Below are 19,675 nucleotides of genomic sequence, written 5' to 3' on the forward strand. Positions count from 1 at the left end.
ATAACCCCCCCCTTAAGGACAGAACGAACGTGCCAGAAAAGAACCCAGCGGACATGTACACCGGTACTCGCCTGGCGAGACGGGGAAAGGGTTGCCGCCCCGCATACGAGTCGGGTTACGAGTCTTATGACCCGCTCGTATGCGGACCCATAGCCAACGTCAGGTGGAACCCGACCCGAACCGCCGAACCCCATCGACTCCCGCCCATCCGGGAGGGAAGGACCGTTGGGATGTGGGGGTTCGGCGACCCTGAACTCTCTCCTCCGGCTCCAGAGAGCCGCTCCCCACCTCTGTCCCTTCGAGGGAAGCGTGAGAGGAGGATCTCCTGGGAGTCGTCGTCCGGGGGGTCCTCCTCCGACTTAAGAGCTCCACCACACCCTCTATCTGCTCCGCGACCCCGAAGGAAGAACAGGAGGAAGGGGGAGATTGTTCAGCCACCAGAACGCCCAGAGCCGCCAGAGCGCGCAGAGCCGCCGACGCGGCCGCCAGGGCGCGCAGAGCCGCCGACGCGGCCGCCAGGGCGCGCAGAGCCGCCGACGCGGCCGCCAGGGCGCGCAGAGCCGCCGACGCGACCGCCAGAGCGCACAGAGCCGTCGACCCTGCCGCCAGAACGCCCAGAGCCGTCGACCAAGCCGCCAGAGCGCACAGAGGCGTATACTCAGACGTCAGCGCAACCCCAGCCATGTGCGCAGTCAGCGCAACCCCAGCAGTGTGCGCATTCAGCGCAATCCCAGCCTTGTGCGCAGCCAGCGCAACCTCAGCCTTGTGCGCAGCCAGCGCAACCCCAGCCGTGGGCGCAGCCAGCGCAACCCCAGCCGTGCGCGCAGTCAGCGCAACCCCAGCCGTGGGCGCAGCCAGCGCAACCCCAGCCGTGGGCGCAGCCAGCGCCACCCCAGCCAGATTTTGCCATTTTTGGCCATGAACATCCCTGGACTCTCCCGAAGTCCACCCAGACTCTTTCCCCACCCTCCCACCCTGGACCACCCCCTATGAACTTTTGTGTTCCCCCACCCCCCCTCCCTTGTTTATTATTTTTATTGTCCCATCCCAATCCAGTCATTGTTATGTCTTGTTTGCCCCTAATGTTATTTGTTATGTTTTCATGGTTCATGTCGTGTATGCAGTCCGTCTTGTCCCATGTTTAGTGTTCCCCCTTCGAAGGCGTCTAGTAGCCGCCTTTTGGAGGGGGGCGTACTGTCAGAATCCTGCCGGATCCTGTTGGTATTTTAATCTAGTTTAGCATGGCAGGGTTCTGACAGTACATATGTTCTATGTGGGAAATGGGTGGTTGTAGTATTGGTTTATTCCGACCACGCATTTCCCGGGTCTCGTCACTTTTTCCCCGATCCCTTACTCGTGATTATTTCAGGTGTATGTAATTTACTTTCTCCCTATTTAAGAGTCCTTGTGTTTGTTGTCCAGTGCACGTTTGTCTTGTCCCATGCCTTGTCAAATATCCTGTCGGTTCCTGTGAGTATTTTGTTGATCCAGTCTTTGCTTGTTTTCTGTTTTGAATAGCTTATTGTTAGTTTTGTTAAAGTTTAGTGTCAGTTTAGTGTCCTGTTTTCCCAGTCTTGTTTTGCCCCCTCGTGGGTTTTGTTTTCCTATTTTCTCCCTTGTGTGTAAATAAATCTCTTGTTTTACGTCCGCATCTGGGTTCGTGTCTTGTGTTACCCAAAATTCCTGACAACGTCAAAACCCAACGTCAATCATACGTGAAAACCCAACTTCAATCTGAATTAAAAATCCAACGTCAATCTGACGTCAAAATCCAACCTCAATATGACGTCAAAATCCAACCTCAATCTGATGTGAAAACCCAACCTCAATCTGACGTAAAAATCCAACCTCAATCTGATGTGAAAACCCAACCTCAATCTGACGTCAAAACCAACGTTAATCTGACGTGAAAACCCAACATTAATCTGACGTCAAAACCCAATGTAGGCCTGACCTCAACACCCAACGTCAATCTGACGTCAAAATCCAACCTCAATATGACGTCAAAATCCAACCTCAGTCTGACGTGAAAACCCAACGTCAATCTGATGTCAAAGCCCAACATCAATCTGACGTCAAAACCCAACATCAATCTGACGTCAAAGCCCAATGTCAATCTGATGTCAAAATCCAACATCTGTCTGACGTGAAAACCCAACCTCAATCTGACGTGAAAACCCAACCTAAATCTGACGTCAAAACCCAACGTCAATCTGACGTGAAAACCCAACATCAATCTGACGTCAAAGCCCAACGTAGGCCTGACCTCAACACCCAACGTCAATCTGACATCAAAATCCAACGTCATTCTGATGTCAAAATCCAACATCTGTCTGACGTGAAAACCCAACCTCAATCTGACGTGAAAACCCAACCTAAATCTGACGTCAAAACCCAACGTCAATCTGATGTGAAAACCCAACCTCAATCTGACGTAAAAATCCAACCTCAATCTGACGTAAAAATCCAACCTCAATCTGACGTCAAAACCCAATGTAGGCCTGACCTCAACACCCAACGTCAATCTGACGTCAAAATCCAACCTCAATATGACGTCAAAATCCAACCTCAGTCTGACGTGAAAACCCAATGTCAATCTGACGTCAAAATCCAGCATATGTCTGACGTCAAAATCCAACATCGGCCTGACGTCAAAATCCAACGTCAGCCTGACTTCAAAACTCAACGTCAATCTGACTTCAATACCCAACGTAGGCCTGACGTCAAAACCCAACGTCAATCTGACATCAAAACCCCACGTCAATCTGACGTGAAAACCCAACCTCAATCTGACGTCAAAGCCCAACGTCAATCTGACGTGAAAACCCAACGTCAATCTGACGTCAAAACCCAACCTCAATCTGACGTCAAAGCCCAACGTCAATCTTACGTGAAAACCCAACGTCAATCTGACGTCAATACCCCACGTCAATCTGATGTCAAAACCCCACTTCAATCTGACGTGAAAACCCAACGTCAATCTGACGTCAAAACCCAACGTCAATCTGACGTAAAACCTAACGTCAATCTGACGTCAAAGCCCAACATAGGCCTAACCTCAACACCCAACGTCAATCTGACATCAAAATCCAACGTCATTCTGATGTCAAAATCCAACCTCAATCTGACGTCAAAACCCAACGTCAATCTGACATCAAAACCCAACGTCAATCTGACATCAAAACCCAACGTCTGCCTGAGGTCAAAACTGTTGTGTCAGATGCAAATTATCCAATCTTTTTAAGTTAAATATTACACCTATTTTTATATGTAATCCCAGGGAGCAATAGAAACCTGTGATTTGTTATTTTATACTCCTTTTATTATGTTAAACTCCTTTTATTATTTTACACGCCAAGTGTTGCTTTAATGTAAAGTATTATAATCACTGAGTTGAGAGTATATGCATGACAACTCTTATATTGCATGTTTAACAAAATTACACATATATGCTTTTGTATTAACTAGTTTATTAGTAGAGAGATTGATGCATGTATTAGATAGATCAAAGCATAAGATATACATTACGGTTTAAAGCATGATTTAAAGACCTGTCTTTGTTGGAGAAAGCGCAGAAGAGCTCGGAGAAGAACAATAAAGAGACTTTATCTCTTTATTTTATATAAGATGTTAGGGGAATTCCCCAGTAAACATAAGGATCAAAGGGGTGTCATGAAGCCCTGAATATGATTCCTAGAATTTGGCCTTGAGTCCGTCCCTATAAATTAATGCTGCAGAACGTATGCAGATCTGGATGCTGCACCCAGCATCTCCGTTGTCTGACAGCCTGAACTCTTGTGTGCTCTAGATTAAGGTTTTCTTGAGACTCTGTATTTTTGTTTCATTACTTTTTATCCAATTTGATATTTTTATCTTAGTATTAATACATTTGATAAAAAACAAGAAGTCGTCTGCTTTTGTGAACTTAGCTCAGATAATCAACTATGGGGAAGTCTTCTGACAATTATATGCGAGTATAATCTAATCTTAGAGTATTACTTTATTTAAGGTAATGTGATTGGTATACTTGGGGATATAGTTGCAGATTCGATTATCATTGCCTACCCTGAATAGAAAAGAATAGGCAAAAGGTACAAAAGTTCAAAATATGGAAATGATATAAGATACCTTATGTTTGTAACCAAAATGTTATATTTATTGTCACTCATATTTTTGTACATACAATTTGACGAAAGACAATCATCCAAAGACAAAACGTATATATACATACATATCAATCATTGTTGGTGTAAAACTCAAGCTAGCTAGAAATTAATTTTAGTTGTAAGCCCACATTAGAAAGATGAACTTGATCTCAGATCTGATCTAACCACATTCTTCTGTTGCTGAAAACATTTTTTCAACAGTAAGTGATTTAGTTTAGTTGTGAATATAGTTTATGTATGTTTAATGATACACATTCAACCTCATAAAGTTTTTATGAGTGTTTTAACTCAGTGTTAAGGGAACTAGTACATAAGAACTATATAATAACTATTATTTGTTGTCTAGATAAATGCAGTAAATAAAGTCAGTAATGATGCAATAAACTAAGTACAATTTCCATTTTAACATTATTTTCTCTTGATAGTATAACAAAACATGCATTGATTAAGAGTTTATAACACTTTGCAATTAGATTGTATTTGTTAACATTAGTTATTGCATTAGTTAACATGAATGGATGAGGAAACCAGCACATGCCATTTTAAAAACTAGAAGAACAAGTGTGGATAATAGACAAGAATTTTTACAGTAAATCACGTTTTACAGAGGAAAGAACCTGTTTGGCAAACATGTGATCTGTTTGCTTTATAAACCCTGCAGCTCCGACAGAAAGAAAGTAAAAGTAGTGAAGCTGTGAAGGTTTGATCTGTGTGTGTAAAATGGCCAGTACTTCAAAGGACGAGTTGATGTGTTCAGTATGTCTGGATGTCCTGAAGGATCCAGTGACTGTTCCCTGTGGACACACTTACTGTATGAGATGTATCACAGACTGCTGGGATCAAGAGGATCAGAGAGGAATCTACAGATGTCCTCAATGCAGAAAGACCTTCAGTCCACGACCTGTTTTATGGAAGAATGTGGTGGTCGCTGAGATGGTGGAGAAACTGAAGAAGACAAGAATTGAAGTTAGTGGAGATGTGAAGTGTGACGTCTGCACTGGAAGAAAACTCAAAGCCATCAAATCCTGTCTGATGTGTCTGAACTCTTACTGTCAAACTCATCTTGATCAACATGAGAATTTCTTCAGAGATAAAAGACACAACTTGATAGAAGCCACCGGACGACTGCAGGAGATGATCTGCCCTCGACATGATAAAATAATTGAAATGTACTGCCGAACTGACCAGCGATGTATTTGTATGCTGTGTATGGTGGATGAACACAGAAATCATGATACTGTATCCATATCAACAGCAAGTGCAGAGAAACAGGTGAGAATCAAAGAGACCAACATCAATACAAATTTACGAGTTCACCTCACTGACAATAAAGTGGGACGGTTAATATGCATGTGTGGCGTGCTGTCCCGAGGCGAAGGTTCAGAGTTCGGGAAATACCCCCCGAATTTGGAACGTTCGTCCCTTGACCGGGGAAGGAGCCCCGGGCTTGGGGCGTACCCTGACCCGGGTTATCCCCGGTGCTGAGCTGAATGTAAGTAGTGAGGCGAAGGGGTGGATGTGGGTTGCAATAACTCCAGTGAATGAAGGTAAGAAGTCTTGATTATTTATAGAGCTGGTGCTGAGTCGTTATGTTGATTAGTGATCAAGAGCCAGCCGTGTTTATTGACTGATCGGCTCCTCCCTAACCTTGTTTATAAAACATATTTTAAACTGCTAGTAATTCTCCTTAAAATAGGTTAATTTTGGATCAGGTTAAATGTGAATCATGTTAAAAATGTGGCTAAATTACAACAATTCTGCAAAGTGGGCCAAAATTCCTCCACAGCGCTGCAACAGACTCATTATCGCAAACGCTTGATTGCCGTTGTTGCTGCTAAGGGTGACCCAACCAGTTATTATAGGTTTAGGGGGCTCACACAGGGCAATGTGGGTCTGGATTTTGTTTTCTTCATAATAAAAACCTTCATTTAAAAACTGCATCTTGTGTTTAGTTGTGTTATCTTTGATTAATATTTACATATTTTCAGAGTCAGTTAGGAGAAACACAGAAGAAACTCCATCAGAAGATCCAGGAGAGAAAGATAGATCTTCAGAAGCTCAGAGAGACGGTGGATTCTTATAAGGTGAGAGACTTTCCTCCAGTGCTGGAGGGCTTTCAGTCTCATTTTAAGCTCATAGTAAGATGTGATTGTAATGTTTGTGTCCTTTAACAGCGTTCTGCACAGACAGCAGTGCAGGGCCGGGTTTCCCAAAAGCATCGTAAGGCTAAGTAGATCGTAAAAACGATTGTACGAATAATCCTAGAATTACGGGCTGTTTCCCAAAAGCTTCGTAACTTAAGTTGCACTTGAAAATCATCGTAGATCTACGAGTGGTCTGGAGTAATCGTTCATTCATAAGTGCATCGTAAGACAACAGAGTTACAAGGTCACCTGCAGGACAACCAGCAAATTGCACTCCTGCAATGACGATAATGTAATGTTTTAAATGTTTATTTATTTATTGGGTTCTTCTTTGTTTATTTTATATTAAATATAATATATTTAAAATTCAAATGAGAAATCAAATTTAAATGACTAAACATAAATTAATAAAGAAGGAAAACGTATTTTGTACAAGTTGGTAAAAGTTTTTTGTATTTTGGTAAAAGTTGGTATAGCAAATTGATAAATGGTTCATACCGTTTGCTGCTATAATTCATCTAAACATTGTTTTGAATGGAAATGGCATCTAATTAAAGAAGCCAAATAAATATTTACGGTACAATGCAATAATCCATAATAATAGATAAACATAGATAATAAACAACAAATAATAATAATAATAGAAACTATAATAGAAACGCAGAAGGCATTTCGCAGTGGGACGAGTTCTAACTAAATACGGAAAAGAATATTTAATAAATTATTAAAATATTTAAAAAGTAATTGAACAATAATGAAAATATATTATTAAAAATATTAGTGCACATCGGCTGAAGATCATTAGCCTAAACAAGTTTCTGCTACAAATTCGAGTCATTCTATTGGTGACATTTCAGCACTTGACAAACGTATAGCGACTCGTAAGTAGCACTTAAAACCCAGCTGCGAATGATCGTTTCACGTGCATCTTTGGGAAACGCACGTAAATGAACAACGAATGTTCGTTAAGTAGCTCATAGAAAGTGCTCTTAAGTGCTAAGTTCAATCGTTATCGGGAAACCCAGCCCAGGACAGTGAGATGATGTTTACTGAACTGATTCGATCCATCGAGAGACGTCACTCTGAGGTGACAAAGCTGATCCGAGATCAGGAGAAGACTGTAGTGAGTCGAGCTGAAGAAGTCTTGAAGCGAGTGAAGCAAGAGATTGAAGATTTAAAGAGGACAGACGATGAGCTGAAGAAGCTTTCACAAACACAAGATCAGATTGAGTTTCTCAAGGTTCATGAAACACATGGAGATACAGTTCACAAGTTTCCTTCAACTTTTTTTTATATTTGATCTGTTTTTTGTCTCTGTCTGTAGGGTTTCCAGTCTCTCTCTCTCTCTGAATCTACAGAAAACATCAATATCATTCCTGACGTCTCTTTTGATACAGTTGTGAACTCTATCGCTCACTTCAGAGAGAAACTGCAGTGTTTCTGCAGAGAAGAGATGGACAAGATTTCGGGTAAACTACTGAATATTAATTCATTCTCAGAAATGAGTCCAGCATTGTTTCTATAGTTTAAAATAAAATAAAACAGTTGTAGTTTTTATTTAATACATGCAAATTAAATTGCAGATGTCATTTTTTTATAGTGACAAACATTCAAATGAGTTTGAGCCCTGATCCCACCAACAGGAGGGAATTCCTACAATGTAAGTACTTGAGACCAATCACAACAGCGTTTTTAGTTTAGTTTACAATGTTTTTCGTTAAGTTTGTGTATGCAAAAATCCACGGCAAAGTCCATATTCTCTTTACAAACAGGTAATTAAGATATTTGATAAAAAACCTATAAGATGGCATCAGTGTGATATTTTACAAAAGCACAAGCTTTTTACTTTTGAAAATTTTGTAAATTTTAGTGTTTTGAAATTGACTTTTAAATGTTTGAACAATTGTGTGTCACCACTGTTTTCGAGCCTCATGAAGGCGTCAGGTTTCCTTAGACCCTCCACCAGAGCCTCAGCTAGTGGGGATTGTGTGCTCCCAAAGCTAAGAAAATCTTTTGGACAGTTTAGCTTCTCCTTCAGAGGGGCTATACTATGGAACTCTCTCCCCACTGGATTTAAACTGCAGAATAATATGAAGAGCTCTTTTCCAAAACGCGATAAACGCCATTTAAAAAAAATGAGTTTGTCATGTCATTTGCCTGTGTACTGAACCTATTCACTGCTCCATAAACGTTTCATGCCAAATCATTACATTTCCTTGTTAAAATGTAGGTACAAGATGCCGTTCTTTTCCAAAACGCGATAAACGCCGGAGCCTATTTTAAGCCAAAACGCGATTTATCTTCTCGACCAATCAGAATTCGATGAGCGTTCGACGCAATCCAATGGCGGCGCTCTTGTCACACAGGTTGGAGCGGACCCGAGATAGATAAAGGTCACGCCCCTTCCTAGTTTCCACCTCGAGGAGGTCCCAATGCCACCCCAATGACCAGACACACAAGGTAAGTATTAAATTTAAAATGAACTTTATTAAATTATTTAAAAAGGTAGGTTTAGGGAGGGCAAAGGGAACTTAAAATAAAGGCCTCTTCTGGCCTCCAGGCACAGTTTCAAAGGACGGGGAGGGGACGGGGCCTTTTGGGGGTTTCTTCTTTCCGTGGCGCCCTCCGTTATCCTGGAGGCAGAACTTCAACGGGGGTAAATTGCGAGTATGGTCCGTACTCTTTGTTCCTTAGGTGCACGCCTGCAACACAGAATGGTTTCTTGGTAATAAATTCTAACTTTTCTCTCCCTTTCTCTTACAGTCAGCCGATGACAGTGGATCCAGCGAGTATTCTGCAGAAGACTGGTTCGTGATCTTCTCCTCCTTTTCGACGGTGGTTGCTAACAGTGGATACGGTGAGTAGCTTTCAGGTAACTGTGTAGTCGTTTCCTCCTTTGGGGGGAGGGAGGAGCTCGGAGCTGTAACACAAGATCACACTTCACTTTTAACTGTAATGTTTCTTACTTGCAGGGGGCGGCAGCAGTGGGTGTGGTAAGTACACTTGCAGGTGACTGACTCATCGTTTGTCCTCCTCTAGAGGGCTGGGGCTGTAACACAAGATCACACTTCACCTTTAACTGTACGTTCTCTTACTTGCAGGTGGCGGCAGCAGTGGGTGTGATAAGTACGTTTGCAGGTAACTGACTCTTCGTTCTCCTTCCTTAGAGGGCTGGGGGCTGTAACACAAGACCACACTTCACCTTTAACTGAACTTTCTCTTACTTGCAGGTGGCAGCAGCGGTAGGTGTGGTAAGTACGTTTGCAGGTAGCTGACCCTTCGTTCTCCTTCCTTAGAGGGCTGGGGGCTGTAACACAAGATCACACTTCACCCCTAACTGAACTTTCTCTTACTTGCAGGTGGCGGCAGCAGTGGATACGGTAGGTTCTTTGTACAGGTAACTGACTTGTTGGTTTCCTCCTTTAGAGGGCTCGGGGCTGTAACACAAGTTCACACTGCACCTTTAACTATGGTTTCTCTTACTTGCAGGTGGTGAGTAGGTGGTGGGTACAGTGAGTAGTTCGTCTGTAGTCTTCTTTTCCCAGGGCCTTAGTAAGGGAAGATGGTTGCCGTCACTGTCGAGCCGTGCGCTGCCCTCTCCGTCCTATACGTGGGATTTGCTGGACTCGGGACAGGGGCGCACCTTTGGAGAGGCTCCGTAACAGGCAGTTAGTAACCAACTAAGCTTCAGCAATGCAATAGTTTCACTCTCAGGAAAACCAACACTCTGAATTGTACTCACGTACAATCTTTGCTTCTTGTACCTTCTTCCACCGTCACCACCGTAATACACGTTGCTCGGGCCGGAGACTTCGTAGCCCCTCACCGGCCTCCACACTGGGTTATTGGACAGCGTATATTAAACTGACACTTCACCTGCCACACAGCATCTTCTTCGTTCCAATATGGCCGACTTCAACCGATAATAGCTTCTGACAACAAGTACACAGCACTTCACTGCAATACAATCACGTGAACACACTCACTCTGTAAATCCAGACTCACCCACGACACACAAGGTCAGGCCAGGGTCTTTCGTGGAGTCGGTTGAAGAAGTTCGCGGGGCACTACAGTGAAGAGCCAAAGGTTGCAAAGTGGCTGACACCCGAATCCCAGTGGCGTTGCGTTCCCGGCTCTCCCACCGCTCGGTTCCGTGATGGGGCCGCTGCTTCCGTTGCTACAACTCACACATACGTCAAAACTGATATATTTGGTGCACACGCCTCACTTGATACATTCAGTACTCACGAGTGATGATCACACTTTTCTCTTCATTTCTGCGTTTTCCCCACTGTTTGGTTTTCTTTCGTATGACACTTAATCCAATGGCTGTCGTTCAATGGTTCCACATACACGTCTACGGGACAAGCGAGTCAGTATTCTTGTATGCAACAGAAGTTTGAATCATACTTAGCCAAGCCGAATGATCCTCCGTTTTGGTGTCCAAAACACCCGCTTCACTGCTCCAATGTAACGTTCCTACTGCACCGCCACAATACACAGCCCAACTTCACAGCCACACACGCGACCAAACTCAACCTCCGTGGTGCTCCTGAGATAAATGGTCTCCACTCCTTCCTTTCAGTTCCTTCGGCCATCTTCTTTCCGCTCGCTTTAGCGATTCCCGGATCAACGGCGCCTTCCATTACAGAGCAAATTATGTTCTTATAGCACCACTGAAACTCAAATGTTTCCAAGTCATTCATTGCTTTCAGAGGAGTGGACGTTTTAATCCGCCCGTGGCGGAGCGGAGCTCACCCCGAAATCAACTCCCTTCTGATATTTCTGCCACTCTATTTATCCGTCTCATCTCTATGCCTCCTCCAATCCCGAATCGTCACATTAATCCTGAACACCTGTTGCTCGTAAGCCGTGATTTCGGTTGTCAAGTAAATCAGGAAATGATGGTGTTTGCAGTTTTTGGTCTGGGCGGAAACCATCTTCGGGCGGAACCACTCTCCGCCACTTTTGGTTCCGCCCTGTCATAGTCACCCTGTGACACTCTCAACAGATGTTTGTTTATGTTCATTCATTTCTCAAAATCTCATGTCATGTTAATACATCATCCGGAGAAGGTACCCGTTTGCAAGGCGATCTTTATCAAAGTGTTTGGTATGTACAACTTTCGTTTCAGAACTGGCTCGCTAATAGACAGACTGGCGTTTGATACATTGACCATGATAAGGTGCTATTGTAGATTGTGTGTAGTGCAAAAGTACAAAATGTGGCTAGCGAACAATGCAGGGATAAGTTGTGCTTTTTGAATTGGACATTATGAGCGCGTTGTTACATCGTATGTCATTGAGAGCAGGTCGAGGGGAGCTTGCTGTGTGTGCGTGTGAGGTTAATACAAACTGTGCGTAGACGAGAGAGAGAGAGAGAGAGAGAGCGAGAGAGCGAGAGAGAGAGAGAGAAAGAGAGAGAGAGAGAGAGAAAGAGAGAAGGGGAGAGAGAGAGAGAGAGAGAAAGAGAGAGAGAGAGAGAAAGAGAGAGAGAGAGAGAGAGAGATTTTTTTTTTGATTTTTAACAACTATCAAAACAATAATTTCAGACAGACACAGATTAGATCCTCAGACCAAAAAAAAAATTAAAAACACATTAACACCACAAAATAGAAAAAAGTAATTCCCCTTCCATTACAGAGCAAATTATGTTCTTATAGCACCACTGAAACTCAAATGTTTCCAAGTCATTCATTGCTTTATAATAATTAAAATCAACAACAATTCTTGATTTAACATATGCCAAAAAGAGCGGTAAAATATCCTGACCATGCCTGTTTTCCAATCTATTCTTTCTTGTAATGTAAACAGCAAGTTTTGCTTCACCAATTAAAAAGTTAATTAATTGCCACTTCATCCTATTTTTCCAATTATAACCCGCACCCAAAATAAAAACATTTGGTGTAAATCTTTCACCAAAATCCAATAACACTTGACTCAATAATGTAAAAAGTGAAACAAGCCTAACACATTCCATAAAACAATGAAAAACTGTTTCCCTCAATCCACAAAAAACACATTTATCAACTGCATTTGAATTAATGACAGAAACAAAAGAATTAACAGCCACAGCACCATGCAAAATTCTCCATTGTAAATCACCAGACCGCTTTTTCAATGGTGGTTTATAAAACAATCTCCAACATGGTTTAACATTCTCTCCAATCTCAAGCTTGTCCCTCCACACTGTATCAACTTTCCCATTTAAAACAGTCTTATTTAAAATTTTCACAAAACATTTATACATCATTTTTCCTTTTACATCATCCAAGTCCAAATTATGAGAGTCATTTGTGTCAAGCAAAGGTCCAGAGATATCTCTCAAATCAGGAGTAATCGCAGTTATTGGAAATGGATCTTGCTCATCAGGAACCAAAAGACCGGTCCCATAATCCAACAACAAAGTACATTCATCCTGGGCAAGTTTATTCCTCAACAAGTCCAGAAATCTCTGAATCTGACGAAAAGATCTCCGTCCCAATAAGGCAGCCACTGCTGCTGTGCTGTTCAGTTCAGGCCCAGCTACGTTTTCAAATTAAAAGTTCTATTAACAGTTAACATTCCTGTTAGACCCAAAACCTCACTTGTTAAATCGAGGCGAGCCCCTTTCACAAGTGGCTCCTCTAGCAACCAAAATAAAGAGACTGACGTCTCAGGCCTAATAAAATTAAATAGTCCCCAGATTTTAAAAAGCCGCTTATAAAAAGAAGGCAAGCCATTCAAACAAATTTTCTTGGGGTCCATTAGAAAAAGAGCTCTGTCCAGTCCCATTCCATCTACCTTTTGTAAAATCATTTTAGCCAAATTCCTCCAAACTAAATCCCCAAACCCTGTTAAAAACTTTTGGATGAACTGTAAAGGAAATGTTGCCAATCTGCTTGACAAATGCACTAATCCCTGTCCCCCTTCCTCTTTGGGCAGAAAGAGCACACTCTGAGGAACCCGGTGCAATCTATCCCAAAATAAATTAACCAGAATGGCTTGTAATCGGGCCAACAGTCCAACCGGTGGATCCACACATGCCATCTTATGCCAAAGTGCAGAAGCAACTAAATTATTGACTATGAGCACTCTTCCTCTAAAAGAAAAGTGTGGGTGAATCCATTTCCATTTGGCCAACCTGCCTTCCATTTTTTCCTCTATACCTTCCCAGTTTCTTTTTACTGAAATCAAATCCCCAAGATAAACTCCTAGATATTTAATTCCTCCCTTTTTCCCAATCATCCCCCCAGGTAAATTCGGAAGGCCCTGTGCCCATTTCCCAACAGCCAAGGCATCACTTTTCCCCAATTCACTCTAGCAGATGATATAACCCCAAAATCTTTTACAATAGATTCTAAAGTATTAACATCATCTTGCCCATTGACCATAATCATGACATCATCTGCATATGCTGACATTTGATAATGAACATTGCAGTGAGACAATCGTAAACCTTCAATTTTACATCTTAGTTTGTTTAACATAGGTTCAATAGCTATAGAATATAGCATACCAGACAGTGAACAACCTTGTCGAATTCCTCAAACACTCTGAAAGGGGTGCTTAAACCACCATTGATTTTTAGTAGACTTTCAATGTCTTGATACAACACTTTTACCATTTTAATAAATTTTGAGCCAAAACCAAAGGCAACAAGAGTCCTCCAAAGATACTCATGTTCAACCCTATCGAAGGCTTTCTCCTGATCAATAGAAATAAGACCCAAATCAACACCTAAGAGACCAGAAACCTCCAAAATGTCTCGTATCAAACAAACATTATCTACTATTGACCTACCAGGCACACAGTAAGACTGGTCAACATGAATGATCTGCTCCATCACATTCTTCAACCTATTGGCCAGAGCCTTAGAAAAGATTTTCAGGTCGGAGCATAACAAGCTCACCGGTCTCCAGTTCTTAATTTCATGTAATTCACCCTTCTTTGGCAATAGGGTAATTACAGCTCTTCTGCAGCTCAAGGGCAATTGACCCTCAGTCAAGCTCTCATTAAGAACTGCTAAGAGGTCATTACCCAACACTGCCCAAAAAGCCTTATAAAAATCCACTGGCAGCCCGTCAATTCCAGGAGCCCTGCCACTCTCCATCTTCTGAAGAGCAGCATAAAGCTCCTGCCCAGACAGAGTTCTGCCTTGGAATCCTTTGATCTGCTCTCAAGGCCTTCCAAAAAACAAGCACACAGCTCTTCATCATCTGTGTATTGACTGGTATACAACCCAGCAAAAACCTGTACAGCCCTTTGCCTTATAGCAGAGGGTTCTGTCAACTCTTGCCCATTTTCAGATAGTAAGGAGTGAATAAAGCGACTCTGACCATTTTTCCTCTCTAGACTAAAAAAGAATTTAGATGGAGCATCCATATGTGTGACATTTTGGAAACGGGATCGCACCAACGCACCTTGTGCCTTAATGCCTAGCAGGTCAACAAGACGAGACTTCCTAGAATTAATGCTTTCAGTATGTTGCTCTCCAGTGATATTTTATAATTCATTTAACTTTAAAATTTCTAGTTCAAGCTTTCTCATAGACTGACTGATGTTACGAGAGACATTGAAAGTGTACTGCTGACAAAAAGACCTTATTTCCATTTTGCCATAATCCCACCATTGTCGCAAATCTGTAAAAAATTGCTTTCTCAACCTAAAATTATTCCAAAAAAAGTAAAAACATCTTTAAAATGAACATCATTCAATAAAGAGGTGTTAAAATGCCAGTAAGCACTCTGCACCTTTAAATTAGCAATAAAAATCTGACATGTAACTAGACAATGATCTGTAAACCCAACTGGAGTAATAGTACATTTTTTAACAATATTAAAATGATGCTTAAAGCAGTACAGCCTGTCAAGCCTTGCCAAAGAAATAAAATTTTCCCTAGTATGTGCCCATGTGTACTGTCTTACATTACTATTCAGATCCCTCCAAATATCACACAAACCATGTGTTTCTATTAATTCCCGTAACACAACCCTTGATGCAACATGAGGTTCCATGTGATTTCTATCCATGACATCATTCTCAGTACAGTTAAAATCACCACCGAAAAAAAAATAATCATCAGAACCACAGTTCTGCAAAAAAGTACTCACATTTTTTAAAAAACAGACTCTTTCAACCCCATTATTTGGAGCATACACATTCAAGAAAATAAAAGTAAACTTTTCAAATTGTGCCCTTACAGCAATAAATCTGCCCGGAATCACATGTTTAACAGGTAAGAAACTTTTTGCAAAAAGGATGGCCACCCCTCCTCTTGTTGAACTCAAATGTGTAAACTACACCTCCCCGTCAGGCCCGGTACTAGGCTTGCTGGACTGGGGGGGCAGTCAGGATTTTTGGGTGGGCAGCCATTTCTCGACTAAAACGATTCATACACTAAAATTATGGATGTTTTAATCCAATATTATTTTGCATATGTCTTATAATAAAAGGCCATTTATATGTCATTTTGCACGTTCAAATTTTAAAAGTAGATGCAATTAGATTAATGATTTATAATGTTATAATGATTACACTTAATGTAGTTTTACACATCAAGTCACAGTTAATGAAATCAGGCAAGCAGGTGATATGAATACAAAGCTGTACATATAGCTATATTTTATTAATGTTTACACTGCATTTAATCTATTATTTCACTTATAGATAAATTAAAGCCATTCTTATACCTACCCTACCCAACATATGCCTTTATTCTAAATAAACACTTGTTAGGAACTTTATTTCCACTTCTCAAACATTTTCTTCATTTAAAATAATGTATTTTCAATGTGATATATGTGATAAGCTGTGTTGTCATTAATTCCTGACCCTATCATACATGCTGCTGCAGCAACCTCAAATATCACAACAAAGCACAACTCTTTAAATAATATATTTTGAAACATCATGTAGGCTAAGCAATTTGACATGCATGACAAATTCGTCAAAGGTTATCCTGTTTGCCTATAACAGCACCAGACAAAAGCACATCAGATATCAGATATTATAATACAATGCAACATTATAAAATACAACGTTTTACCTTATGATGACCTTGCGGAGTGAAAGCTCCTCCTGAACTTAAAAGTCTGTAGATTTTTGCGTGTGGAGTTTTTCTCAAACGCGAGCTGAATGAGCTGACGAATGACGATGACAAAACCGCTAAAATGTGATTTTAAAACTGCACGCGATGCTCAGCTGTTACAATACTGTATATTTACTGTATAACCATCTTATATCATGTATATCTACTATATAGTATGCCGCAACCAAACTGCATATTCTAATTTTAATAAACAGAACGTCTAAAACAAACACATTAAATGCTGCTGGAGACTTGCCATTGGCTGTTGTATTTGAATGAATAAATAATGAGGTGAGTCTAAGAAAGGATAAGGGGCTATTTTGGGCATGTTTTACTATAAAAAAGTTTTAATTTAATATGTGTTGGGTTATTTACGTTTATGTAATACTAAAATGCATTGTTTCTGATATATATTTTAAATATGCGTTTTATTTTTGAGTTACCGTCATATAGAACAGCAGTACTGTTCCTGTGACTTAAATACTGCTGAAAAGACCTCCAAGCCTTGATTAAGCTAAACAGACGACAGTGGGCGGGAGCTGTAAACGCTAGCGCTTGCCTAAAGGGTATATATTTTGTTTAAAGAGACTCCGTTATTTTAAAGTTGGCTGGACATTTTTGGGGGGGGGCAGAAGGAAAATCTGGGGGGGCAATGCCCCCCCCCAGCCCCCCCGTAGACCCGGCCCTGAATTAGGACCTTTTTTAAAGGGTACTGCCCCAGTGACAGCTTCGTACCTTTATTTTTGACAGTGTAGTCGCCAAGTCCAACAATACCAAAAATGCCAGAATTCGCCTTACGGTTAGCCCTGCGCAGCAAAAAAAGTACTTAACAAACACGCACAAATATCTCCCCGAGCATTATTTCGATCGACTCGAAAACACCATAAGTAGAACATTACATTACCTTCTGAACAAAAAACTATTAAAACTATTGTCAGCATTTAAATTTTGTTCCCCCACACCCCACATTTATATATTTGATATATTTTCATTGAACCTTGTATATTTCTTTATTGTTATACTTGGATGATTAATGAAGCAATGATGCGGTTCATTTATCTTGCATTTACTAAGTTGAGATTGAGTTGTGACATTTCCCTTGACTATGCACAAAAGCTAGACATGGGCTACGACCAGACTTCCCTGTTCTAATCTCCCCTTCCTCGTTTACACAATACAACTGTCTAAGCATTATTATTTATGTATCCGTATCCAGACGTTCTTGCGAAGGGACCAATCATGTGATTGTTCTCCAGACATGTTTGCTCAATAGCTGCTCACATGATTCTTCTAGACATTATCAAATGTTTATCAGGTGACTAGTGCTTCCTTTTCTGTACACTATATAATGTGAAGTCTGTCTAATAAACTTGGTCTATGTTTGAACGGCATTTGGTTTCAGTGTCTTTCATGGCCCCTGATATATATCAGAACTCTCTGCTGCTCACCTCAGACCTCGTCTCTTTACTACAGATTCAACAAAAATCTCATACCTCTAGACCTGCATAGAATTAGATTCTAACAACTATATAAAAAAATTAGCAGAAAGGTCGAAAATTGCAAAAAACTAAAAATTACCTCAGAATTTTGTGTTTTTTACACATAAATTGTTATAACTCCGCAAACAAAATGTGATTTTTACACCAGATTTGATACGCTGATGTATGAGCAGAGTCTGAGGCCACACAAAAAATTGTATACTTTCACCACTAGATGGCATTATAATTGAACAAAACCTTTGATATCAAGCCAGCCCTATGATCATACAAATGTTTCTTCACTAAAGTGTATAGTCATAAAACCTGCTAGATGTAACACAATCATGACCTGATGCTGCATGCACAATTTTGTCATTGCGCTACCTACTGGTTTTGAGATAGAATATGGTATTTTTTGCCTAAAACTACTGCAACAACACATCTAAAACCTTGAGTCATCATGGATTATTCCTTTCATGGCTTGAAGTATAATCAATAGTGGATGTCAATTCACGCCCTAGCAACCAATGAGAATACCTTATCAACCGTTTTTGCTATAACTCTGCATCAGAACATCGTAGAGACACGGGGGGGGGGGGGGGGGGGGCTCATTTAACTTGTTGTAACATGTTGTGACCCATGTTTTGCCACTGCAAACACCACTCACATGTCTTTCAGTGCTCTAATGTTCCATGATTGTCAAAAACAGAAGGATGAATGCAGTAGACAAGAACATAGATTATTTTTGTTGATTACTTTTGCGTTTTGTCATCTGAAATCATGAGGTTTACCTAAGTTCTTTAATCTGCTTATCCAAACTCAACTTTAGATCCTTTTGTGCCCTCTTCGGCTTGAGCCTGGTATTGCTGCAGCTATTACTATTATTATTATTTTTGTTATTATTATTAATATTAAGGCAGGCGGTACCTTAGAGGATTTGGAAACACATTTGTTTTTCAAATTTAAGTTTAATTCTGTGGGGACAGATCGCATGTTTACGTCTTAAATGTGAGAGCACTTCTCAACTGTTAATGAAGCGCAGCACAAATGCAGGATGCCTGAAAGAAAACCTGCAACATATGCCCCGCCTTTGGGCTTTTCAGATTGGTCTACGGTACTAGATCTGACATTGATGAGCTTGGCACTGTGTTTAAAGCGTGGTGCTCCAAAAGACGGGCGCAAATCACGCACTTCTAGCTCGTGTTTATATAAATAAACGATTAAATTAATGCTAAGTTAAATGTAAAGCAGGTGCTGTGTGAGTGGCTCTTAGCTTCACCCTCTGTCTATAATCTTCTACATTCCCTCTTAGACACTGCAGTGCAGATGAAATGGCTTCAGATGCAGGTAAGGATGTAAAACCTAATTTCAGTTTAAATTTCTATTAGATTTTTTCCGGGTCGATGATACTAACTACAGAATATAGTTTTTTACCAATATAATATTACATTATATTCAGTGTTCTACAATTTAAATTTTTGTATTGCTATCGCATAGGCTACCAGGAAGTTTATTGTTTGTGTTAAACACTAGGGATATTATATTAAAACGTTATTTCGGTATGAATTTCAAACCAATTATTTAGTTTTACTTTTTTTACCTACTTTGTAATTTTCAGTTTAGGTTTACCTTAAAGTCTATCCATATATTTTAGTTTTTATTTCTTTTTCACTTAATGGAGACGAGTACCGTTAAACGAATTGTCTGGGAACAACTTTATTAGGCTATTATTATTATTATTACCATTTTAATTAAAGTGCTCTCTATTCAGTCAAGATTTCAGTTTTGACATGCATACGTTAAATCTATGCATAACACA

General features: G+C 40.7%; 1 protein-coding gene across 1 annotated transcript in view; it reads left to right on the plus strand.

The window, feature by feature from the left end:
* Positions 1-4,886: 4,886 nt before the first annotated feature.
* The window catches only part of LOC129436825 (tripartite motif-containing protein 16-like), a 130,143-nt gene continuing 115,354 nt past the window's right edge, over positions 4,887-19,675 (plus strand). Inside the window, exons 1-6 of the mRNA XM_055195088.2 lie at positions 4,887-5,438; positions 6,155-6,250; positions 6,341-6,361; positions 7,338-7,550; positions 7,635-7,779; positions 7,911-7,970. Of these exons, the coding sequence (XP_055051063.2) occupies positions 4,887-5,438; positions 6,155-6,250; positions 6,341-6,361; positions 7,338-7,550; positions 7,635-7,779; positions 7,911-7,970 (1,087 nt within the window). The remainder of the gene's footprint in view (positions 5,439-6,154; positions 6,251-6,340; positions 6,362-7,337; positions 7,551-7,634; positions 7,780-7,910; positions 7,971-19,675) is intronic.

The sequence above is a fragment of the Misgurnus anguillicaudatus genome, chromosome 19 (genome assembly GCF_027580225.2).
Source record: "Misgurnus anguillicaudatus chromosome 19, ASM2758022v2, whole genome shotgun sequence".
Lineage (NCBI taxonomy): Eukaryota > Metazoa > Chordata > Actinopteri > Cypriniformes > Cobitidae > Misgurnus > Misgurnus anguillicaudatus.